The sequence below is a fragment of the Sphaerodactylus townsendi genome, linkage group LG06 (assembly GCF_021028975.2).
Source record: "Sphaerodactylus townsendi isolate TG3544 linkage group LG06, MPM_Stown_v2.3, whole genome shotgun sequence".
NCBI lineage: Eukaryota > Metazoa > Chordata > Lepidosauria > Squamata > Sphaerodactylidae > Sphaerodactylus > Sphaerodactylus townsendi.
Window position 1 is genome coordinate 38,388,908 of NC_059430.1, and position 25,044 is coordinate 38,413,951.

The following is a 25,044-nucleotide window of genomic DNA, read 5'->3' on the forward strand; positions in this document are numbered from 1 at the left end:
TAAACTACTTTGTTTCTTTACATATGCAAGAGGTATCCCCCATTAGTAACAACAAGCACAATTTGCTTTGCTTGCTTCTGAGTTACTGAACTTTAAGCATTCACTTTCTAGAAGTCAAATTATTTATTTACTTTAGTAATGTTATTCATAGTCCTTTCTCACTGAGACTCAAGGGGGATTACACAGGGTAAGTCAAATATGATCCACAGGATGAGACAGCAATAAACAGTGCAATAGAGGTTAGATTGAAGAAATCTGAAACAGAGCTGAAACAAAGCAGAAACATTTAAATATGGCATGTTAAATGGTGCAGAAATTACCTAGGGTGAGCATACTTGCAGCAATAGAAAATATGCAGTACTTTATTCTACAATCTCTATTGCTTTACCCTTCCTGAACCATTTCATTACAGTCCTATTACCTGTGTAAAAAAGCCCTCCTGAACCATTCAGTTTCCCAGTTCTGGAAGGCCAGTAGAGTGGGAGCCTTCCTAACTTTACTAGGCAGGCCAGTCCATAAGGTGGGGGGCTCACTACTGAGCATGCATGTGTATGGACAGTTCTCAAACTTGTCCATTTGTAGAGTGGTACCTGCAAAAGGCCCTGCCCAGATAAAGCTGCTGTGGTGGAGCATAGGGAGAGAGGCAGTTCTGCAGATATGAGGGACCAAGTCAGTGAAGAAGTCTGTATGTGATAGCCGGTACCTTTTATTCAGCATGTCAACCCAACAGATGAAGGCACCTGTTTCCCCTACACTGTTTCTTGGCATTCTCCCTCTTGGTGTGGCAGTTATTCCAAAGCGAGGTTTCCTCTCCTTGTTGTAAAGAAAGCTATCTCCAGGTCCTCCTTTCCCATTTCTTCAGGGAGCATCTTTTCAATCACCTCATGGGTCTGTTAACTCTCTAGTTCAGATAGCAAGAGACTGTTCCTTCACTGTGTTTGCCAGTTATGACTGATTGTCAGCAAAAAGTCCAGAGTTGGCACTATTTTGCACTGTCTTCTCACTGGCAGGAACACTTGCATGTAGCCACCACAGGATAAGGAATCAGCCTCCAGGCACATTGTTGTGGGGGCTTTCTAAGGCCTACGGCTTCCTCCTTGCTTGCCCAACAATGCCATGCCAGGAGCTTGATGTAGGTGACCTGTGCATGTTGGCAAATCATGCCAGGAGGCCACGAGCAGCCCACTTGGATAGGGTCACAGTCTGTGTGGCGTACCCAGCGTGGCCAGAAGATGGGTCCCACATCCACCCAGGAAGAGGTCAGCTGGCAGGTAGCACTATCCACAAGCCACTGTTGGAGACGGTGCTTGAGAACTTGGCTCAGATTGTGGGGAACACCATCCCTAAAAGTCAGCAGCTCAGGAAGATCTAGTCCTTGAGCTTCCTGCAGTAGCTTCTTCTTAAATCGGGCTGAACGTTCTGCCAGGTCCTCGCTGAGGGTGCCCAATTCCTCTAAGCTTGTGTTCCGACCACGGGGGTCCTCAAGAGACATCCAGAAAGGGTCAAAGGATGAGCCTATCATTTTCATCAGCCGAGAGGTTCGTAGACGCTTGGGTTTAGGAGAGTAGTGGTAGTCATCTGGAGACAGAGACAGGCTGTAAGGTCTTGCTTGATTGCCTGGTTTACTCTGGATGAGGTGGACATCAGGATTGTATGGAGACATCTCAGGACTCTTTTCCTGAGGCAGAAGCACCTCGCTTAGAAACACGTCTCTTTCTTGAGGGAGAGAAACAGCTCCTGTATGATTGGTTGTATGGGCCCCCAGCCCCAGAAGCAGCATGCAGAGTAGCCGTGCTCTGGCATCCATGACTGCCACAACTCCTTCACAAATTGTGTGCCTCTTAACTACAGCAAGCTAACCCTGCGGGCTGCTTCTCTCCACCCCTTTTTTTATCAGAAGATCCTTTTACAGAAAGTTTCCTAATTCCCCTTTTGCCTAGTTACAAGCTTTGATATCAGACAGCACTACTGCTTTCAGGGCCTGTCAAATGTTACAGTCCCTTTGCCAAATGGACATTTCTGGTGACCATAAGGCATGAAGGGTTTTACTGAATATACTGTGTATGTGTCTGGTCCCTTGGCATTTTGTGGTATGCCATGGTTCACCTTGTTGTAAGGGTTACAAGAAGTCTTAGACATAGCAGGTACCATCCCAGGACCACAATTTATATAAATTGGCATCCAACGGTCTGGTTTGGATCTTCAGTCTGCTTGTTACAAACAAACCTGTACCCTGCTGCAATGTCAAGCAGATACGGGAAGGCAAACCTTGTACGGGAAGGCTTGTACCTTCAGGAAACTGAATTGCCAGACGATGCCATCCATAGCATTTTTAGTGGATGATAGAAGAGCAATTTCCAATTGTAAAGGCAGAACTGTGAAGGGTACATTTGGTTCGTGGCATTGCATGATTCTTGCTGGATATTATGAGGATTTAGGTGTCACTGTTGCAAAGGAAGGCTGTGGCAAACCCCCTCTGCTAATTTTTTGCCTCGATACCCCCTTGATGGGTTTTCATAAGTTAGTTGAGACTTGACAACACTTAATTACAGTGCCAATGGATACACAAGCATGCAGTAGCAATCCTTCAGCCACTGGGTAGAAGCCAACAACTTTGTTGTTGCTGCTCTAGTTTGCTCCTAGGGCAGTCTCTAGTAACACCAGGGCCAAGGTACATGTGATGCCGTGTTCAGATTTCCAACTATGCAGCTGACGTGCAAAAGAGTGGGAATGAAGTAGGGGAGTAACACCGGAGGAGGGGGAAATTACTTCTCCTCTCCTCCTGCACATTTTCTAGTTGGAAATCCATCGTTCTTAGAACTGGGCTCTGGGAGTCCTAGATTTGACTTTCCACTCTGCCATGGAAGCTCATTAGGTGATCATGGGGCCAGTTTCTCTCAATGTAGCCAACCTCACAGGGTTGTTGTTAGGATAAAATGGAGGACAGGAAGAATTATATAAACTGTTTTGCATTCTCTGGTGGGGAGAAAAGTTGGGTAGAAAGATCTATCTAAAATAAATATAAATTACCTCATGCTGCAATAAACCATGAGAAGAAAACAAGACTGGGATAATAGACTGTTCGTCTATTCCCCACAAGCCATTTCCCGCCTTGCACAAACATACAGACACTGCTTTTAAACCTTTTTTTTTTGGGGGGGGGGGGATTAAACACACCTTTTTCTAGTACCACAGACTACAGCCTCCTGTGTAGTTTGGACCTAACACTCATTTTGTATTGCAGCTGTTCAAGGCTCTCACAGAAATGATTCCACACAAGCCGACAATATGCCTGTTTGTTAGCTTTGGCTAGAGCTCTTGTTAAGATGGCAATCAAGGCCTTTCGTTTAGTGTACTTTTTGCTTTGTCCTTCACTTCTAATGTTCCGCAAGGCGCTGTTCTTGTCTTTCAGGGAAAAGAAAAGATATCCTGGAGCACTGGTCTCTTCTAATCTGAAACACACATTGAGTAGCAGGAACTCTTCACTTGAACTGCACACTGACAAGGCCACATACCTCCAGATGCACCTGTTTCCATAGCAACAAAGTAGTGTGCTGAACATAAGCGTATGAATCCTTTCGTTTCTTTCTATTGAACTAGTGTTTAACTCTGTGTGTAATGAAAAGATGAACTGTCCATACATGATAGGAACTTTCATCTCTTGTGGGGCTTGAGCCATCAACCATCATGGGTATTTTGATCACAGGTGCAGCATTTGAGACGGCCACTGAGCAGCCGATCGTGGCAGTTAAGTTTTCAGACTGCCTCTTGCCGGTCTGATTAATTTCAAGGTCTCCTGTCCTCTCCTTCTACCCCAGCCTCCAGAAGAGCCTTTTTCTAACAGGGCTGGAGCCAATTGTGCAATGATGCATATTCAGATATTACCATAGGTGTTCATGCTACAATCTCAAAACATTCTTGTTGCCAATATGGTGCCCACCAACACTCTTTTCGGCATCTGCCAAGTGTTTTAAAAACGGGCAGGGTCAGGTGGGGCTTTGGTTCAGCAAAGTTTTTGATTGACTATTGGAGATCTGAGTGGCTGTGCAGATTTTTTAAAACATAGCTTCGGCAGCCGCCACTACAACATGCTATGTGTAACTGTAGGTATGCTGCAGTAGCCACTTGGGTGGATGTGCCCACCACAGTGGGTCAGAATTCCAAACATGCCCCTGGGCTCAGAAAGTTTGGGGTCTCTAGTTCAAGATGTTGTTCAGAATCAGCTTGTGTTTGCCATTCAATACATTTTGAGCTGTAATCAATACAAGCACATTTACAAACACTGTTTATACAATCCTTATTCAGCCTTGTTTTTCTCCTCCTCACCCAAGAACCAACTCACATAATACATCTGAAAGACAGTTTATTTATGTTTACATTTATACCCCACTGTGCTCCCCAACACAGATCCAAAGTGGCTTACAACATAGTTCTCTCTTCATTCTTTTTATCCTCACAATGATGAACTTGAGAGATAGGTCAGGCTGCGAGAAAATAACTGGTCCAAGGTCACTCAGAGTTCCATGGCAGAACAGATTTGTTCAATTCTAGCATGATACTCTGGTCACTGTCTGTCACACTTGTAAGTCAGTTACCCACAGGGATGCATCTCAGGGTCAAATGACAAAAATCGATAGTAGCCATGAAAGAACAAGGCTCTTTCTGCATCCAATTTGGCTTACTATCATGTGGACCCTCCCCTCACACTACATTAAGTGGCTATCAGTTATTAGGGTTGTCAGGAGCCTTTGGCTGCTGGTGGGGGAAGGGGGTTGGGTTGCCAGATCCAGGATGGAAAATTCATGGCGATTTGGGAGTGGAGAATACAGAGGACAAGGACCTTGAGTGGGGTTCTGGTGTCACAGATTCCACCCTCCAAAGCAGGGGCACTGATCTCTGTAGTCTGCATATAAGTTATGGACTCAGTGTGCATTGTGCGAGAAGGAACCATCATGGATGATACAGGGAGAAGAGCGCCCCCTGCTGTTGTTAAGGGCTAAAATAATTCTGCCCGATCAGCTGGCCTGTGCAGGTCCCCAATATGTTCTGAATCGAAGATCTAGATGAACCGCAGTTACAGCAAGTGAAACCACATTCCCCAGGTCCCACCCAGAGGCTGACATCTCTAGCAGTAACTCTGCAAGATAAGAAAGAAGAGTCTTGCACTGATTTCACCAATTTGCTTTCACCCAGAGTTTTTCTTTTGAAAAAGGAAAGTGGAATATACATATCATTAATGCACTGGTTTGGCTTTTTGGTAGCTATACTTGTTTATTCTCACTTCACATACTGTTCCAATAGGAAGTTCCAGTGGGACTGAAGTCTGTTAAAGATCCATGCATTTTATTGTTTTAAGCTAAAGAAATACTGATAGCAAACTTTGCAGCATCCAGAAAGATATGAATGATGCATTGGATTGAATGCCTGTTACAACTCTGCTATTTTGTTAATGATTATGTTGTTAAAGTCCACTGTGTGCATGTATGCTACCCCCAATTCTCATTCTCCACTTAAAGGAGAAGCTGAATAGCAAGCCTTTGGGAGTGGAGAATACAGAGGACAAGGACCTTGAGTGGGGTTCTGGTGTCACAGATTCCACCCTCCAAAGCAGGGGCACTGATCTCTGTAGTCTGCATATAAGTTATGGACTCAGTGTGCATCCATGCATTTTATTGTTTTAAGCTAAAGAAATACTGATAGCAAACTTTGCAGCATCCAGAAAGATATGAATGATGCATTGGATTGAATGCCTGTTACAACTCTGCTATTTTGTTAATGATTATGTTGTTAAAGTCCACTGTGTGCATGTATGCTACCCCCAATTCTCATTCTCCACTTAAAGGAGAAGCTGAATAGCAAGCCTTAGAAATCTCTAAATAACATCCCAAATAATGGGCTGTCAGTAAAATCTGGTAGCCAAGGGATAGCTGTTCTGTTTGGCTGATGTAATTTGGCAGCTCCTTGTCTTACATTTTTTTATTTGATAAGGGAAAAAATGGTCTCTGAGCCTTCTTTGGGAGAAATTTGTTATAGTATTATTTTTCTTACCAAGAACAAGACATGAATACTTATGCATAGAAACAGTTGTACACAGTCTATCTGAGCAGGGACAGTTCATCAGCTATAAAATACTGCAATGCTGCAATTCTTAACTCTAAAAAAGGATTTCATCTTAGAAAGTTGGGTTATACACACACCAAGCACTGAAGCCCTTCTACCTTACCCCATGAGACTAGGCCTCAAATTATTAAGGGAAAAATACAGGGAATATGTGTTTGGCAGCCCTTTGGTCTTAATTTTGCTCTGTTAGAGTCCTGGCATTAAAAGTGAGTTCTAGGGATTAGCCCTGAACAAATGCTGCCCTTCTTCCAAGGCAGCAGATGTGGCTCTCCCCACTCTTTCTTTTTAATCCCACAACAATTCTGTGAGGTAGATTAGGCTGAGGGGGAGGAATCCCCTAGTAAACTTCATGGGAGTATAAAATTCTGGAAAAATCTTACTGCAACACTCCACCTCTATGTCATGCTTTTGAAGGATCAGGCATAGGATTATGATATGGGAATAACACCTTTTTAATTTGAGTTTCATCAAAACCTGTAGGAGTATTTCCCTTTCTGGGTTCTTTTGCTGGCACACTGCAGCCTTCATAAATTGTTTGGCATCACTGCATACTGCTGAGCATCACATTGTTGGACATGCACACCAAATACTGGAATGCACCCTGGAGATTTGGGTTTAAATCCTGCCACATGCTTAATGAATGGTTTTAATTAACCGCTTTCTTGATTTTGGCTCCCTGACTTTAAAACTCAGTTGATTCAAAGGGGTCAATACAAAAACAGATCAGGAATCACAAAAAATGTCTCTAACCTGTCCCAAATTCTACAGAAAATGCAGGTTCTAAATCTATTTGACAAAGTGCTTAATTTACAAAGTAAGATGTTGTTCACCTATAAATTTCATGCTTAATCCCAAATTATTTGCAGTTGGCTGCAAATATAGTTATTCATTCAGCCACAGTTTATGGTATGAGTAAATAAAGGCTCTCCCTTGACATATGGCATGACAACACAGCCAAATTAAGCTTCTTAAATCCAATTGATTATTACAGGAGAGTTAAACATGTGCTCAAATCTCTCCTATTGCAGTCAATGGGACTTCAAGTTGGTTAACATTGGCTAACTCATGTCCATAGTGTTTTCAGTGTAAGCAGTGCATAATTATCACTTATTTCTTGTGGGAGAATCCTGATATCTTTTCCCAATTTAACGTGTTTGTCAATGCATCACATTTCCCCTGTGCCCATACCACAGTTTTATGACATTGGGAAAATACTATTTTTTCTCCTGGGTAACAAATGCATTGTCCTTCCACTTAATGTGCAGACTGTGGGTGTGTGGGTGTCAGGGACTGTGCCTGTGGCATAATATGATGACTAACAAAACCCTCCCCATCCTTGCATCCCTATAATGTTGTTTAAAAGTATTATGAGACCTGTAACATGATCAATTAATCGGTTAAATTAGACAGTTAATCTAAAAACCCTGTCAATAGACAAAAAAGATGTCTCCAACTAATTAAACAATGGAATTGGAAAAATTTATTATTTTTAATACTTCTAAAAACTGCACTTGACAAGTGCCATCTTAGAAAAGGCATTCTCTGCTCTATTTTAGGAGAAATGCTGTTTGTTATGACTGTTTGTCAGTGGTGGGATTCAGATAATTTAACAACTGGTTGTTTACAAGCACCATTTTAACAACCGGTTCTGCCAAAGTGGTGCGAACCTGCTGAATCCCACCACTGCTGTGTGTGCATCACATAAAAACAGAGTACATTTTTATTGTGATTATTGTTTCTACTCACATGCAAATGGGTCCAAATTAACTAAAATGTGGGTAATTAATCAACTAAGAATTCTTGAATTGGCTATTTAGTATGTGGTTGCGGCCGGCTGTATAATGAAATGAGGTGAAATGAAGAATTTGGAGGAGCAGTCTCTGCTCCCCCTTGCAATTCCACACATCATTCATAAATTGTAGCACTTCATGTTCTTTCCCTCTACATTCTCCAGATGTCTTTAAACACTGTATGGCAAGCCATTTGTGTACTTATAACTTTTCTCATATGTGGGGATTCAAAGCGGCTTACAGAATAAATGCAAAAATGCAATGCAAACAAACACTTATATACTACAGTGCTCCAAAACCTTGGGCTGGTGCTCTTTTCAGTATTCCAGCTCACTCAAAGCTACAGGCAACGAGCCACAGGCCAAAGCCCCTTTGACTCATGCTGATGGCCATGCCCAAGTTAAATACCTGTAACACAAGAGGAACAGAACTTCAGTCCAGATCATACTGCTGGCAAAGATGTTCTTATGCCTCCCTCCCTAGCAAGATGCAAGACTTCAGGAAGCCGTTGGGTATGTGTGCCTTGCCATGATGTGTATAAAAGAAAAAAAGAAAGATTGTTGTTATCTGCTTCAGCTGCTGTACAAGTGCAGAACAGTGGAGAGGTTGCGGCAAGACGCAATGACTGAGGTGGAACCTTAATAGGGTCACCATTGATAAGGATGACTTGTTGTTTTAAGAGGCTGAGCATAGTGTTCTGATAGCTACTGTTTTAATAATCCTCAAGTCCAGGAGCACTTAACACAACTCTGTAAAAAAAAAAGGAAAAAAAAGAAAAATCATAGGGCCATGCCCCAGAAAGATCACCCCCTCCTCTGCAACAAAGCTCAACACTGTCTATTTCAGTGGTGGCGAACCTATGGCACAATGGCACTCAGAGCCCTTTCTGTGGGCATGCGTACATAGAGTTCATCATGGGGGGGGGGGGCGGAAAATCACACCCCACACACACATCTAGGCTGGCCTGGGCACGATCCTTTACCTGGGAGTAAGCTCGGTTGCTGGCAATGGGGCTTGCTTCTGAGTAAACCCTCCTAGGGTTGTGATTCATCCATTCGAAGTGTTGCATGGTTGCTTCACCAAGCTTACTGCCGAGTAACACGTGACTCGGAGCCAACTGTTTTTTCTAACTAAAATCTCAGTATTCAGGTTAAATTGCTGTGTTGGCACTTTGTGATAAATAAATGGGTTTTCGGTTGCAATTTGGGCACTCGGTCTCAAAAAGGTTCACCATCACTGGTCTATCTGATTGACTAGTTAGCATTCTTTACTATTTTCTTTAATGGAGGATGTTCCTACACCTTTTCAGTACTGTAGAGTCCATGGTGGATTCCGCACACAGCAAATGTACAGTGAATTACAGTCATTATAAAGGAACCTGTTCACATGTGTGCCGTGCAGGCAGCAATTGGAGCCCATGGAAATAATCCTGGGTTGCATTCACACCTTTGCATGGTGTTGTGCCCTACATTCATTATATTTGGCCTGTGCGGAATCCACCAATCTCTCATTGTTTTGCTACTTTACCATCAGGTTGTTCCCATTTTCTCTTCCCCTTGCTACTTCAGGTGGACTGGATTGTGTACTGCTGCATCTTGATTGATGCTAGTACTGCAATACCAATGGTGAAATCTGTGCTTTTGTTTTTAAATACATCACTGGAACTAGGAACTTGTTTGCACTATTGCCGGGCACATTCTGGCACATGACAAGCTTGCATCTGAGGGTGACACCAAATCCATGCTGAGCTGATAATTTGTTCATGCTGGCACATGCCAAGTCTATCTTTCAGCATAAGGAAGCGTGAAGAAATCCACACATCTCCAACATGTGCTGGAAGTCACATCCTCTGCATGGCAGAAGGTACACAGGATTTGCTCATCGCATTGAAGAAACCATCACACATTGCTGTTCTCATGATCTTCATGTGTAGTTGTGCAAATACTTTCCTCTGTGATAGCTGCAAATCTCCTGCAGCTGAAACCTTGCTGTTAAATATGCATTGCTCTTTTAGGTGGGGGCCAGCCCTTGGGATATGTATATTCTATTCTACGTTCCTGCAGAATACTAAGAACAATGTCTGTAAAAGAGGATGGATGGATGGATGGATGGATGGATGGATGGATAGATAGATAGATAGATAGATAGATAGATAGATAGATAGATAGATAGATAGATAGATAGATAGATAGATAGATAGATAGATAGATAGATAGATAGATAGATAGATAGATAGATAGATAGATAGATAGATAGATAGATAGATAGATAGATAGATAGATAGATAGATAGATAGATAGACTGGCTTGAAAAGCAAATCTGGCCATAGAATAGTTAACCCACAACCAAATCTCAAGGGGGAAAAAAGGATCAATGGGCTTGACAGAGCAAAAGCAGGAGGGGGGAGCAGAGTGAGAGAGAGCGTGGAGAGAGAGAGAGAGAGAGAGAGAGAGAGCGCAGAGGCAGCTGGAGGGAGGCAAGATGCATTGAGAAGTAGCCAGAGAGACAGAGGCACTGGGAAAAGACTCCTTGTTCAGCTCAACTTGCAGACTTCCTCAGTTTCTCTAGCCCTGGCACAGGAGCAAAGGCGAACCAGGGCTTCTCTGTTGCCCAGTCCTGGCTGCTGGGTGGCAAAGACCTGAAGGAGGCCCCTGGGGAATTCACCTCTGAACTAAGAAGTGAGTATTTACCTTCTGAGGAGGGAGGAAGAAATAGCACCGAAAAAGAGGGACAGTCTTGTTTCAATCTGACCTAGAAGGGGCTCAGAAGGAAAGAGAGAGCAATCCTTTCTAGAATTACCAGAGTCTGTAAGGGCATCCTTTCCTGATTTGTATGGGGTGTGGGGAGAGTTCCAGCCAGCGCAACTTCTTGCACCCCTCCTTTGCGAGAGGTAGGGGTGAAACTGACCAGTCTGACCACATAGGGTGACCACATTTCCAGAATGGTGCAGACTGGGTTTGAGAGGCACACGGAAAGGCTTGCGTGGGAGAAGCACAGAACCGTTCCTTTTAATACTGCAAGACCAGTGAATTGAAGATGGCTAAAATTATAGACCACCGTGGGGCAAGTAAGGTCCAGCAGAGTCTAAGCATCTTCCAAAGGCAACATTTTGCAAGAGTTTTCTGTTTAGACAGGATTTAGTGGCCAGGAATATGTAAAAATATATATATTAGTAACATATTGTAATAAGGTATGTTTATAGATTATGTTTTAGTGCCTGTTTTTAAAAGTCTGCCGTGTGCTCTTTTAAAAAATAGTACTGCTTTTTGCAATGATACTGCATTTATAAGGGTTGCTACCTTCTTTAGGTCCTTTCAGTTGGGATAGGATAAGAAAGATGTAGAAAACAAGTATATTAAAAAAACCCTCATCCCTTGAGTAGGTCTGGGGGATTCACCAGAGGAAAGTGGAACAGTGAGCACCTCAAAAAGATTTTTGGTAGGCAGGGTGGATGTACCAAGTGGTTCCCTGTTTCCCCGAATATAAGACATCCCCTGAAAATAAGACGTAGTAGAGGTTTTGCTGAAGTGCGAAATATAAGGCATCCCCTGAAAGTAAGACGTAGCAAAGTTTTTGTTTGGAAGCATGCCCGACGAACAGAACACAGAAAAATAAGACATCCCCTGAAAATAAGACATAGCACATCATTGGGAGCAAAAATTAATATAAGACACTGTCTTATTTTCAGGGAAACATGGTATGTTTGCCCACACAGATAGTGTAGAAAAAGCTGAACAGTTCACAGCTTCGGAAACATCAATATTACTTTCCTATGTAGCGCTGATCTTTTGCTCTCTCTCTCTCTCCTTGCTAAGTAGCTCCAATTGTATAGATGCTGTTAGTATCATTTTGCACTTTATACTTTAATCATTATTATAACTGACATGACAAAAGCTCAGCATTAGCAATTTAAATCCATAAACAGCCTAAATCTTAAAGCATCTTTAAGATTAACGCTGTTTAAACCATCATAGTTTTTCCCTGCTCCTTTCACTTTCTGAAATATTGTGTTGTAAATTGTGAAAATGGCAGATGAATGATCCTGAATCAAATTCATATGTCATTTGGGTCGGCTGCCGTGTCACCGAACTTCACACCCAAGGCTCTGACACTGTTTGTTTTTCATTAAGAAGCCAGCCAGGCTCAACCCAGTGAGGGACCGGTGCAATCTTGATGTTTGAATCTGCTTCTTACTCATGATGAATCAGCTGCTTGATTCATGGGCTACAAAAAGAACTGTGGAATTGTACATCCTGCCCTAGACCACCAAAACGTGTGGATTTGTACAAAATGTACGAATGTACAAAATTTCAGGTTTGGCAAATGAGGCATATTTTTTTATTTCACATGTGAAGAGACAATCTGTACAGAGAAATTATTTGTAAAGAAGCACTGGCTACAAGCAAGGCAGTTGTGTGACTTGATCTTAGTGTATACTAATAGGATTGGGACTAAGTGGCTCCAGACGCCTTCCATTTAGCACTGCCTCCTCATGTGCACATGTGTAGCCTCTTTCTGTGGGTTCTGTGGGGCAGTACTTGGAAGGAGTTGCAAAGAACTAAATTTAAAACAAAACAGTTTACTTCTCTTAACAAATAACACTTTTAAAACATTTAACATATAACATTTACAATTTACAGTCCTGTTAAGTTTGCATTTTCAAGTCCTTATATTTACAGTCTACTGATATTGCCAAGTCCAATTCTTCTTTGCTGGTGGTTGGCTTTTGAAGACTTCAGAGGCTTGGTGAACGGGATTCAAGATGATGAAGGTTCCCAGAAAACTCTCACCATTTACATACACAAAAACGCTGAAACAATAAATTCTAACATTTACAAAATAGCAAAAAAATAAACTCCCTTCCCACTAGTTCCCAACAACATTGCAGTTACCTTAAACAAGGTGTTAAGGGCTTAATAAAATCAACCAAGGTCCCAGCCTGGTAGCCTTGCTTCCTCCAACCTCAGACTCCACCCCTTTCTGGGTCATCTCATTCTTACAGTGGGGTTACACATGAACATACTCCACATTCACTCTTCTTTAAGCCCCATCAGTAACTACAAGCAGTGGTGGGATTCAAATAATTTAACAACCGGTTCCAGTGATGGGATTCAAATAATGTAACAACTGGTTGTTTACAAGCACCATTTGGAACAACCGGTTCTGCTGAAGTGGTGCGAACCTGCTGAATCCACCACTGCCTACAAGGGTAAAAGAAACATGAAAAACTAATATTCTGCTCCTTCTGGGTGCCTTGGTATGAAATGAAAGATTGCCCAAAATGTTCCCTATGATCTCCCATTTTCAGTGAAAACCACTGATGGGTCAAATGTCTCTGATCATTAGAGCTCCCTCTGCCTCAGCAGATACCTGACCATGATTACCCTGAACAGGATCCAGACTGGAGAAAATGAATTTGCTATTGTACCAAATTTCATCTAGAGACAGCTGATAGTTTGTTTCAGAAAGCTGTAGGCAATTTAAAAGAGGGGTTACTTGTGCACGCCTCCAATTTTCATCTCTGATAATCAAAGTTGTATATTGTTTCACAGATTTGTTGACTAGAGGCTGCTGTGGGACACCATGGGAAGTGATGCCTCTCCAAAAACCATTCATGATTCTCTTATCCATTATTATTCAAGTCTGGCCTTCAATATGGCTAAGGTGGCCAGATGCACAGGGAAATAGGAACCTGTGCCTTTAATAGGTGGAGGGACACCCCGCTTTCCTTTACTGTGTGATAAATGGCACTTGCCCAAATTTCCTTTATACACAACAGTGAAAGGTAGAATATCCATATCTCTGTGGCATCTGACTAAGGCTGGTACAGCCAGAGGGTCTGAAAGTCCAGAGAGGATGGTGCAAATTACCACCAAATTACCATTTTTTATCATTAAAGCAGAGGCGTAGCAAGGGGGGAAAGCGCCCGGTGCACCGGTGTGTCCTCCGCCCCCATCCCGCCCCAGAACGCCCCCATCCTCCCCCAGAATGCCCCCGCCACGCCCTCACCATGCCTTCACAGGGGAGCACGCCCAGTGCATCACAGCCCTCCTGCCCCCTTGGAGCAATGCCTTTAATGCCTTTGCATTAAAGTCTGAAACCACATTGTCCTTTCTATTGAGTTCCTGTGGAAGTAATCACAGAGCTGCTCCGTTTTATCCCAGATATTCATATATACTTTAACATTTGGAAAGGGTTCAAGAAGAGCTTGTTTGAATGTTTGACTGGTAAATGGTAATTTTTGTTTATAAGGGCTCTTAAGCTGATGTTGAAAACAGTTAAAATGCTGTGTCAAAATCATAGCAACAAAAACCATGAAAAAATATCAAAAGCCTTAAAAACCACAACAGATGCACAGTCCTTATAATGTCCCAAGGGCCTTCAAAGCAAAGATGTTGTTGTCAGAGTTTTTTTTGTTTGCTTGTTTTTCTTTTAAGCAAAAGAGCTAGCAAGCTACTGCTGAGGAAACAATATATGCACCAAAACAATCTATGGATTTTCATCTTAGTGATTTTTGAAACAGCATATAACATCTACAGAATAACATCTACAATTAAAACAAATGAATAACGAGGCCATTAAAAGACAAATTACCGGTAATTACCAAAAGGCATCACCAGGAGTTAATAACTAAAAGTAGATTATTAAAAATAGCACCAAAAAAAAACCTGGAATAAAAACCAACTGTATTCTGTCATCTCAAATATCTAAAGCTAAGAAGTCTGGCAGGAGAGCATTCAACTGCTGAGATGACCCCACTGAAAAGGTGTTATTCCAGTGACCTGGCTTACACCTTCCTTGAAAGATCGCAGTTCTCAAGTTCATACTGGAACAATGCTTTAACGGTAGGTATCATGACTGAAAAAAACCCCTTGCTTCTTCTAATAATCAATCTGTCTTTTGAAAAAGATAGCACCTGGAGTGCAAAGATGACCTTAGGATAAGGTTGCCAACTCCAGGCTATTTTCTACTAGGAGGGAGTTAAAAGGAGCACATATCATTCCTTGACCCTTGAGCTCTACAGGTCAAGACTAGTAAATTGTTTCTGGAAACGTTCTAGAAGTGCAGCTCTTGCCCTAATCAGAAAATGTGCTAATAAATTCTGGATGAGATATTTCCTCAGCAATGCAGCTTGGTTTGCCAACTAGGCTGGAGAAAAACATTATGTTCAATTTATAGAGGGTTGCTATGTGGAAATGGGTAGTTGATGCTTTTCAGGGTATGGAAATAAATAACATCACTTAGGTGATTTCCTCACTGGCGAATAATCCTGGGATAGTTGCCCGAAATATCCAGGTTCCCTTGAGATCTCCTCACTGACCAATAGCTAATCAATAGATCCGGTCATAAACAGTGACTTCAGCAACTTGTTTACATACAAACAGTTAACCCTTTTATAACTGAGTTATGACAGGCACTTGCAAAATCGCAACAAGTTGGCAACCTTACTTTCAATGTAGCTTTGCTGATTTGTCTTTCTTCACAGAGATCCTGTGTCAGTTTATTTTATTTTTGCTTGTGTATGCTCTGCTTTCCTCCCTCATGAGAATCCAAAGCTGCTTAAAGCATTGGTCTCCCTTCATCCATTTTATCCTCACAACAACTACCCTGTGCTGTAGGCTAGAGTGAGTGGCACAAGGTCTTTCATGACAGAATGACTTTCATGACAGAATGAAGATCTGAACCTGGGTCTCCAAGATACTAATTGTACCATGTTGACTCTCCAACTGGCTGATCTGTGTACCAGGCAGGAACCCATCAGATCCAGTGTCTCCAGCTTTCCTATGAAGCAATAGGGAAAGCTGCAACTGTTGTATTTCTATTGGCAGTACAATTATTAAACATAAACGATCCCTGTCTAAGGAAGAAATGACAACAATTTTAACAAAGCCATATACTCCACTACCTAGCATGTAAAAAATTAATCAACAGAACCATTAATGCATCCCAGGGCTGCCCTCCCATCCAGTTAATGTTCACTATAAGCATTTAATTGCCTCCTCCCATTCTGCTTCCTGGAGACCTGCACTGAGCCCTGTTGAACAAAGCGAGAGATTTTAATTGACCAAAAAAAAAAAAAAACTGAAAGAGGTTTAATAACAGCTTTGGGAATATAATGAAGTAACAAGAGTCAAGCAGGGCCTGGCACACGCTTGGTCTAGGAAGGATTACAGCCAGAACTTTTGCCTGCTACGGAGGGTGGGATTTTGCTCCAAAACACCTTAGGTGACCTAGCCCGATCTATTGATGCCAGTTACGTCTCAGGGGAGGAATAAGCAATACCTCTCCAGCTGATAGGGTTGCTGGGTCACCCTGGTCACCGGCTGGAGGTGGGGGATAGGATTGCCAGATCCATGCTGGGAAACTCCTGGAGATGGAGCCTGGGAAGCTGGACCTCAGTGGAGCCTGGAGATGGAGCCTGGCGGGGACCTCAGTGGCGTAAAGTGCTACAGAGTCCACCCTCCAAAGCAGCCATTTTCTCCAGGGGAACTGCTCTCTCTACTCTGGAGATGAGTTGTAATTCTGGAGGTTCCCCAGATCCCACGTGGATGCCAGCATCCCTACCAGCTAATGATGCAAAATCAGCTTATTACATGGCCAATCTCTAGTAGAATTCACTGGCCTCTATTATTATTTTTTTATTATTATTTATTAGTCTTGATAGACCGCCCAATCCCCAGAGGGCTCTGGGCGGTGTACAATAGACGTAAAAGGCAATTACAATGTAAAATATCATCTATGAGGTCATCAAACAAAAATTCCCTATTCCACCCCATGTAGGAGTGAACTGGGCATCACTGTGCCTTGCCATTTTCTGGGCACAGAAGATGTGTCAGCGTCCAACGCCCCCCACCACTCTTGTATCTACCCTGGAATGTTGAGCAAAGATGTATTTGCTTTCTCTAGGTAGAGCTGCCCCCTTTCACCTCTCTGCTGATGCCTGCAGCGCCCACTTCATAGAAATCATTTTGCTTAATAAAGCTCTCTCTAGCTGTTATTAGCAATGCAAGAAAATGGTTGCCAGGCTAAAATTTCTGGATCCCGTTAAAAACACAGGGCTGATGAAAAAGAGAACACCAATCTTGTCCGTGGGATTTGCTTATGAATCAATCAGTGTCTTGGGGGCATCCCCAACTATTTATTCAAAGGTGCAGTGTCGTCACTAATGCATGATATATGTGTTGCAGAGGCACAGCCCAGTTGTCTTAATAATGTCAGCAGCTCTTTCCTGTCACCCCCACTGTTTTTTTTAAAAAAAGCTCTTAAACTGTGCTTTCAACCCCTTTGACCTTTAAAACCATTTAGGAGATTAGTACAACAGCTGGTAATTGAGAACCTGGGGTGCACTCACTTTTTTACTTAATGAGTTCATCTGTTGGCAGCAGTCGCCTTCAATCAGATTCCCCAGAAAACGCCCTTGTGCATATTCTGCTGAATGCAGCACACATGGAAGTGCTCACAATATGACCAATACTAGCTAGAAAGTCACAGGATTCATGTGAAAGGATTCTGGCTAGATTCGTAGGACAGGGGCCATAGGCAACGTTGATTCTTTTTGCTGAATTGGGGTCAGACAGTCATTTTTATGCCTGTTAGGATTGTGGACGTACATTGAACACACGCCACCACTTCTGGGTCTGTGGCTGCTACTTTTAATATCTTCCTTTCTGTCTTGCCAGGCCCTTTTTCGCAGATGGGGAGATGCCAGACAGCTGGAACGCATCAGCAGACAGCCTAGAAGTGCAAACTGCAGGCATTATTGTGCCGGTGGTCTTCTCCCTCATCTTCTTCCTGGGCACTCTAGGAAATGGCCTGGTGTTGGTCGTGTTGCTGCGTAATGGGCAAGTGAAATACAACACCACCAACCTGTTCATCCTCAACCTGGCCGTGGCAGACCTGTGCTTCATCATCTTCTGTGTTCCCTTCCAGGCCACCATCTACACCCTGGATGGGTGGCTCTTTGGTGCCTTTGCTTGCAAGGCAGTGCACTTTCTCATCTACCTCACCATGTATGCCAGCAGTTTCACCCTGGCGGCTGTCTCTGTGGACAGGTAAATGTCAGCATCTCTCCAGAGATACCAATTCTTAGTCCCCCAAATAAACAGACATGACACATGGAGGACTGTTACTGCTTCCATGGAAGGAAGGAAGTAGAGGAGCCATTGTATTTTGTTAATCAGCACATTTTTATTTCATCCTTCTTCCAAGGAGATCAGGATGGTGTATGTTATTCTCCCCTCCTCTGGTTGATCCTCACAACAACCCTCTGAAATAGAGGAGGCTGAGAGTGAGTAACTGGTCCAAGGTCACCAATGAGCATCATGCCTAGTTTTGTGATTTTTGAAAAACCAAGGTTAAGAGAAATATAATTGGCTGAACTCGTTTTGGGGGAGAGAGTTGTGCAAAGTTCTTCCCCAAAACACTTTTTATAATGTCATAAAGATATTTTTGTGCTGTGCAGAATCCACCTGTTAAAATTAGATTTTTAGCATCCCCTGGGCCTATAGGTTTCAGAGACCAGTCTGTGGTGCAGTGGCTAAGAGCAGGTGGACTCTAAACTGGAGAACTGGATTTGATTCCCCACTCCTCCCAATGAGCAGCAGACTCTAATCTGGTGAACTGGATTTGTTTCCCACTCCTACATTCCTGCTGGGTGACCTTGGGCTAGTCACAGTTTGTTCAGAACTCTCTCAGCTCCTCTTATCTCAAGGTGTCTGTTGTGGGGAAATGAAGGGCAAGGAGTTTGTAAGCCACCTTGAGTCTCTTTACAGGAGAGAAAGGCAGGGCATAAATCCAAACTCTTCATCTTCTTCTGCATGGAAAGAGAGACCTATAAAATTGCATACCAAATTCTGTGGAAATTATGCAGCTAGAGCAGGGGTCGGGAACCTTTTAGACTCAAAGAGCCATTTGGGCCCATTTTCCCCGGAAAAGAAAATTCATGGAGCCGCACCCTGGGGGGGGGGGATTCCACTTCCTTCTCTCCCCCCCCTCTGTGGGGGGGCGGACGGAGGCGCGGAGGCCACTTTTTTCTCTGGGGGGGGAGGCAGCGGAGGCTGTTGTTTCGACTCTGCTGCTTCTGTTGCTGCTTCGGCTGGTTTCACTTTCACCGCTGTTGCGGCTCCTTCCCCCTCCCTTCTTCGACCTGTCAAAAAATCCCCTGCGTTGCCAACTCCAGGGCTGAGCTGTTTCGGGGATTTTTGGGCGAACGGCTGGTGCTGGCTTTTTTCTCTTTGGGGGGGGGCGGCGGTGGCTCGGAGGCCACTTTCTTCTCTTCCCCCCTGGGGGGGGGGGGCGGCGCGCAGGCCGCTTTTTTCTCTTCCCCCCTGGGGGGGGCGGTGGCGGCGCGGAGGCCGCTTTCTTCTCTCTCCCCTGGGGGCGGCAGCACGGAGGCCGCTTTTTTCTCTTGGGGGGGGCGGTGGCGCGGAGCCGCGGCGGCGGGGAGGCCGCTTTCTTCTCTCCACGGCGGCACGGCGGCAGTCTCTGCGCGGGGGAAGGGGGCGGAATCCCACGCTGCCCAGGAAGGGGCGTGGAGCCGCACCACAGGCTCTAAAGAGCCGTTTGCGGCTCGCGAGCCGCAGGTTCCCGACCCCTGAGCTAGAGCAATGTTGAGTTGGATCCAGACTGAACTGGCAAGTGCTACTGATTCCCCCTTCCTGCTGCAAAACCACCTCATGACTGGTTGTGGGTTTTCCGGGCTGTGTGGCCGTGGTCTGGTAGATCTTGTTCCTCATGTTTCGCCTGCATCTGTGGCTGGCATCTTCAGAGGCGCATCACAGAGAGAAGTCTGTCGAATCTGGCCACGAAAGCCTTCGACAATACATTGAACACCTCCTCATGACATTCACAGGGTTTACTGTCACCCAAGAGCAGTATTTCTTGGAGAACAGTGAGCTGCAATGGAAGAGGAGAGCCAAGAAAGTCCCATTCTGCTACTGGAAAATCAGTCCAGATCCAACAAATTATGTCTACATTTTGTAAACTACTGTAGGTCCAAATACTGGGTTACACTGGGAATTTTCATGGCACTAAGCAGAGTCAGTAAAGACGCTGGAAAGGGACTGTCACCATGATAATTGGGGGTGATGTTTTTAAAGTTTATGAAACTTTGAAGGGAGAAAAGAACAATAATGTTTGCTGCATCAACAGCAATAATCCTTATACTGAACATTATTTCCTCCTCTAGGTATTTGGCTATTCGATATCCACTGAAATCCAGGGATCTCCGTACCTCCCGCAATGCAGCTCTTGCCATGGTACTAATTTGGACACTGTCACTGCTTTTTGCAGGGCCCTATCTCAGCTACTACCAAATAGTCCACTATCAGGAGATGCCAATTTGCATCCCTATTTGGGAGGACCAACGCCGCAAGATCTTGGACATCCTCACCTTTGTATTTGGCTACGTCCTCCCTGTGTTTGTTGTCAGCCTGGCTTATGCTAGGACCATTAAGTTCTTGTGGACTTCAGTAGACCCCATTGAGAGAATCTCAGAGTCCCGTAAGGCCAAGCGCAGGGTCACCAAGATGATTGTTGCCGTGGCTGTTCTCTTCTGCTTGTGCTGGCTGCCTCACCACTTAGTGATCTTATGCTTTTGGTTTGGCTACTTTCCTTTCAACCGAGCCACTTATGTTTGTCGCTTGGCTTCCCATTGCCTGTCCTATGCCAACTCTTGCCTCAACCCAATTGTCTACGCACTTATCTCTAAGCATTTTCGTAAGAGATTCAAGCAGGTCTTCACATGTCTTCTCATTCAGGACAAGAACAGAAAGAAGCAAGCTGGCAACAAGATCCATGTGGCCAATGTTGCCAATGGTCTAGTCAACCATATTGGGGGGTTCTATGGAGGGAACACTGAGGTAACCCAGCTCCATGAGGAAAATATGAGGTGTTACCAGGGCCTGATGATGAAAGAAGCAGAAGGGGTTCCTCCTGAGGCATGGCCTCTTAAGTTAGAAGACACAGCCCTTTCTGATCAGCAGGGGTTGGCAGGTGAAGAAGATTATAGAAAAGCTAATAGCACCCCACTGGCTGACACAACACACAGAACTCCTCATCATCATAAAGGAGGGGTCTAACCTAACTAAGGCAGATATTATAAATGGATGAGCCTTTTCTCTCAGCACAATAGTCATGGATCTCAACTGTCATATCAGACATCCTGTTGGTGGAGAACAGAACTCCAGTGAGCTTTTATCAGCACAGTCTACCCATAACTTCTCAGAAAAATGTCAACATTGTCAAAGGCTGAATTTTAGTCATACCAGTTACATCCCTGTTCTTGCAGAAAGGACTACAGAAAGACATACATTGAATTCCCAAATGTCTGGTGCATGCTGCTATAGAAATCATGGGTTGTCTGAAAACGAGACCTAAGGAAGAAAGAACTAAATTCTCAATATGCTGAGCAATCCTTATTATGGGTACACTTTCTCTTCGCTGTAATATTTCTTCCCCGCTTGGTCATGGAATCAGGCTGGGCGATTTTGGGCCAGTAATTCCTTCTCAGTCTAACTACCTGACAGGCCTGTTCTGAAGATAAAGAGGAGAAAAGAACAATTTAAGCCACTTTGGGTTCACACTGAGGAGAAAGGTGAGGTATACATTTAGTAAATAAACAAGTAAAAATAAAAATGTAATGGACATATTGTGCATATTGTGAATTCTATGCAGAAAGATAAGTGCCATGGCTCTGAACAGAGAGACAGTAACTGGATCAACAGAACAAGACAGAAAGGAGAGAGGAATCAAGGATTTGTTTGGAAATTTTTACAAGAAAAATGAACAGAAGTTAGGAACACATGGTGAAAAGTCACAGCCGACTGATGGTGACTGTAGGTTTTTTTAAGAAAATTGACAAACAGAGGTGGTTTTCCATTGCTTCAGCATAGCAACTGTGGCTTTCCTTGGTGGTCTTCTGTCCAAGTACTAATGATACCAACTCTGCCTAGCTTCTGAGATTTGGCTACCTTGGACCATCCAAAGCTGGGGTTAGGAACTTATGAACTGCTTTCTCCTAAAGTCAGACTGTTGGTGTCATCTATTGGCTACTCTGACTGCCAGTGGTTTTCCAGACAAAATAGGTTTTCCTGCTTCCTGAGACCTCTTTAAGTAGAGACATGAAGATTTATTTGCTGTGCTTACAATCTGGATCTTTCTTTCTGAAAGTAGACCTACAGGCCTTCTGTGTACAAAGCACATGTGTGGTAAAGCAGTTAGTCTTGGATCCAGTTCTGAGCAATTCAGGAAAAAAAACTCTGTTGAGATATTTATACTTCAGTTTTCTCCTCCCTGGGAACTCCAAACAACAGCATTCTCTCTTCCATTTTATCCTCACAACAATCCAGTGAGGGAGAGATAAACTGAGAGAAAACACCTGGTTCACTCAGTGAGCTTCCTTTGCAGAGTAGAGGTTTAAACTTGGGCTTTCCAGATCCTAGTTCTATGCTGGCTTTGCTAAAGAAATCAAGAACGGCCTTTTTCTGATAGGAATAAATAGATGGAGGGCAGTTAGAAGCATGGAGACAGAAGAAAACCATGTTTGTGTGTGTTTGTAATTATTGTAGCTGAACTTGCCTGCAGAAGAGTGCAAAAAATTGGTCAGAAGAAAAAAAAAAGTCAGTTCCTTTTAATAAAGGCTTAAATGTGTGGCAGCTGAAGCTTTTCTTAGTGTGAAGGTAAATAACATCCCATTGAGACCCTATGAAAGCACAAAACATTTTACTTCAGGTTAGTTGGCAAGCGTAGCAACATATTTTTTCTTGCCTTTGCACAGAGGTGTACTCAGAATAAGGTTTACCCCAGTATCCTCTGCCTCTGCTCTGTCTTTTTTAACCACTTCAAGAAAGACAGCTGTGAATCACCACAGGCTGCAGTTGCCGCTCAGGGTGGGTAGGTGAAGCTAAGCCGGCCATTTCTGCCCAGGTAAGGGTGGAAGCAGAGCCCTGGCCATGTTAAACCAGGGCAGACATCACTGGAAGTGGGAGGGCTGGCTCAAGCCTTTAAAAGACCAAGCCCTCCGCCTCACGCTTCTGCTTGATTAATAAAATGGCTACGGTCAATTGATTTGCCCCAGCAAAAGGAGTGGTGTGGTTATTGGGAGAGGGCTTCACACAAGAGGTTCCCACCCTCAGATGGCAAAGAAGAGACGTAAGGCAATAATTGGTCTTGCAGCAGTAATGTTAAATGCTAAAATATCGCTAAGCCATTGAAAATCTCACACTGGTAGGGTCATATTCAGTAATAGTTGTGGTAGTAAGCTGGGTAACACTTTCAAGAAAGTAAATATCCTGGGTGTTAATGACACAGACTTCCAAAAGTGTGCTGAAGAAAACACAAAGCTGCAATCTCATGATCACTTGGACATAAGGCCCATTAACCTTAAGCTAGTTATTTGTGAGTACATATGCATAGGATTAGTCATTGGATTCCAAGAATGGGCTTTAAGCCAGGGGTTAAGCCAGACTTTTTGAGTCAGCAGGCACCTTTGGAATTCCAGCCTTTTCTGCAAGCATAGCTTACCCCAGATTTTCCCAGTGGTCAAACCTTATGTCTTGGAAACATTTTCTGTGTAATAATTCTGCATACCTCTTTTTCCCCTGTTGTTTTGAGATCCCCTCCCCCGTCTTCAGTTGCATTTATTCCAGATGTGACTGTTTAGAATGTATTATTCCTGATGGTGGGGGGATGCCATTCGTGATGCAAAACAATCTTCTCTCCTTTATTTTCTTCTGCACTGGTGATGTAGTGTTACTGCAGTTACCATTTGAAGCAGCAATTCAAAAATGTCTCAGCCTCCATTTCTGCTATTGAAAACTATTAAATCAAAATGGAAGCCAAAACAACTCCTGGAGCATGCACCATTACCTGAAGGAATAGAAATACGTAGTGCACCCCCTTCCCCAACAAAGATCTCAATTTTTCAGCCAAATTTGGTCTGCAGTAACACACAATTATTACTGCAGCAGTCCCTGGTTACGTGCAGCAATTACTCCTAGTACTCTTCAATAACCCCCAGCTTCACAATCACTCTCTGCCCCAATGTTACATTGCAAGTTTCATACCAAATTGACAAAGCTAATCCAATCAACTATGCCAGTTTGAATTTCTGTTTGAACATTAAGGTTGCCTATGTGATATTGACAAAGCTGATCAAATCAACCATGCAAGTTTGTATCTTTACCTGAAGGTTAAGTTTGCAAGTTCTACATGAAATTCACAAAACTGATCCAATTGACCATGCTACTTTGTATCTCTGCCTGAACCTTAAGGTTGCAAGTTCTGTGAAATTGACAGAGCTGATCCAATTGACCTGGTGTGTTTATGTACCCTAACATTACATTGCTAATGCAACATGAAAAGAGAAAAAGAAATTTAAAATTCCTTTCAAAAACAGAGGATGAGGGAAAGGAAGAAATAACTGAAGGGGGGCGGGATTGGGTGACTACAAGGGGATGTGAATAAGGGCCAGGTGTTTGGTGGGCAGAGAAATAAAGACTGTTTCAACATGATCGCACTCAAGGAAAGTTGGCTTGGAAATGAATTGAAAAAACATAGTAAAAGTGCATAGGAAAACAATGGAAGGAAAATTAAGAGAAAATGTTTCTGGAACCAACAGAGAAAAAACTTGCAGAATTAAAAGAAAAAAGTTTGGAGGCAAGATATGTTGTAAACAATTCGTGAGAAAAAGGCCTTTGACACATCATGGTGGACACAGCTACAAAACCATTTAACATAGCTTCTCTTCAGATACCTTATGTTGTGGTGGCAGCAGCTGCAGAAAAAAAATTTGTGGCGGGAATTCTGCACAGCAAATCAGATCAATCAAAAGCCTTGCTTGGTCAAAAGTCTCTCCTAACCCCATCCATGTTCTAAAAAGTCTAGCCAGAGGCCATGAAAGTGGGCACTATGACATTCACAGGCACCCTGTTGAAGACCCCTGCTTTAAGCATTTTGAATATGTCAGTACCTAATGAACAAGGTGACAGCAGGGCTCTGTGTTGCTTTGCTGATGATGCGTCAGTCTTTTACTCTGATATTCTGATCAGAAGTCTGGAGTTTACAGGCAGATATGCAGTGGCTGTGCTTAGAAAAGGGGGGAAAATAAAGGCAATAATACTACCATCATATGCAG

At 43.4% G+C, this 25,044-nt stretch overlaps 2 protein-coding genes across 3 annotated transcripts; one reads left to right on the forward strand and one right to left on the reverse strand.

Moving 5' to 3' along the window:
- Positions 1 to 769: 769 nt before the first annotated feature.
- Positions 770 to 1,807, reverse strand: LOC125435344 (noggin-like). Its single transcript, XM_048501533.1, has one exon. It carries the CDS (start codon positions 1,805 to 1,807, stop codon positions 1,001 to 1,003), a length of 807 nt encoding a protein of 268 aa, XP_048357490.1. The 3' UTR covers positions 770 to 1,000.
- An 8,545-nt stretch (positions 1,808 to 10,352) lies between these two features.
- On the forward strand, positions 10,353 to 22,991 carry GALR3 (galanin receptor 3). 2 transcript variants are annotated; one of them, XM_048501825.1, is made up of 4 exons: positions 10,353 to 10,588; positions 14,624 to 14,755; positions 17,591 to 17,962; positions 20,098 to 22,991. In XM_048501825.1, exons 3-4 carry the CDS (start codon positions 17,613 to 17,615, stop codon positions 20,987 to 20,989), a joined length of 1,242 nt encoding a protein of 413 aa, XP_048357782.1. In that variant the 5' UTR covers positions 10,353 to 10,588; positions 14,624 to 14,755; positions 17,591 to 17,612; the 3' UTR covers positions 20,990 to 22,991. The 2 variants fall into 2 exon arrangements, with proteins under 2 accessions (XP_048357782.1, XP_048357781.1); XM_048501824.1 differs by lacking the exon at positions 14,624 to 14,755.
- The last annotated feature ends 2,053 nt before the right edge of the window (positions 22,992 to 25,044 follow it).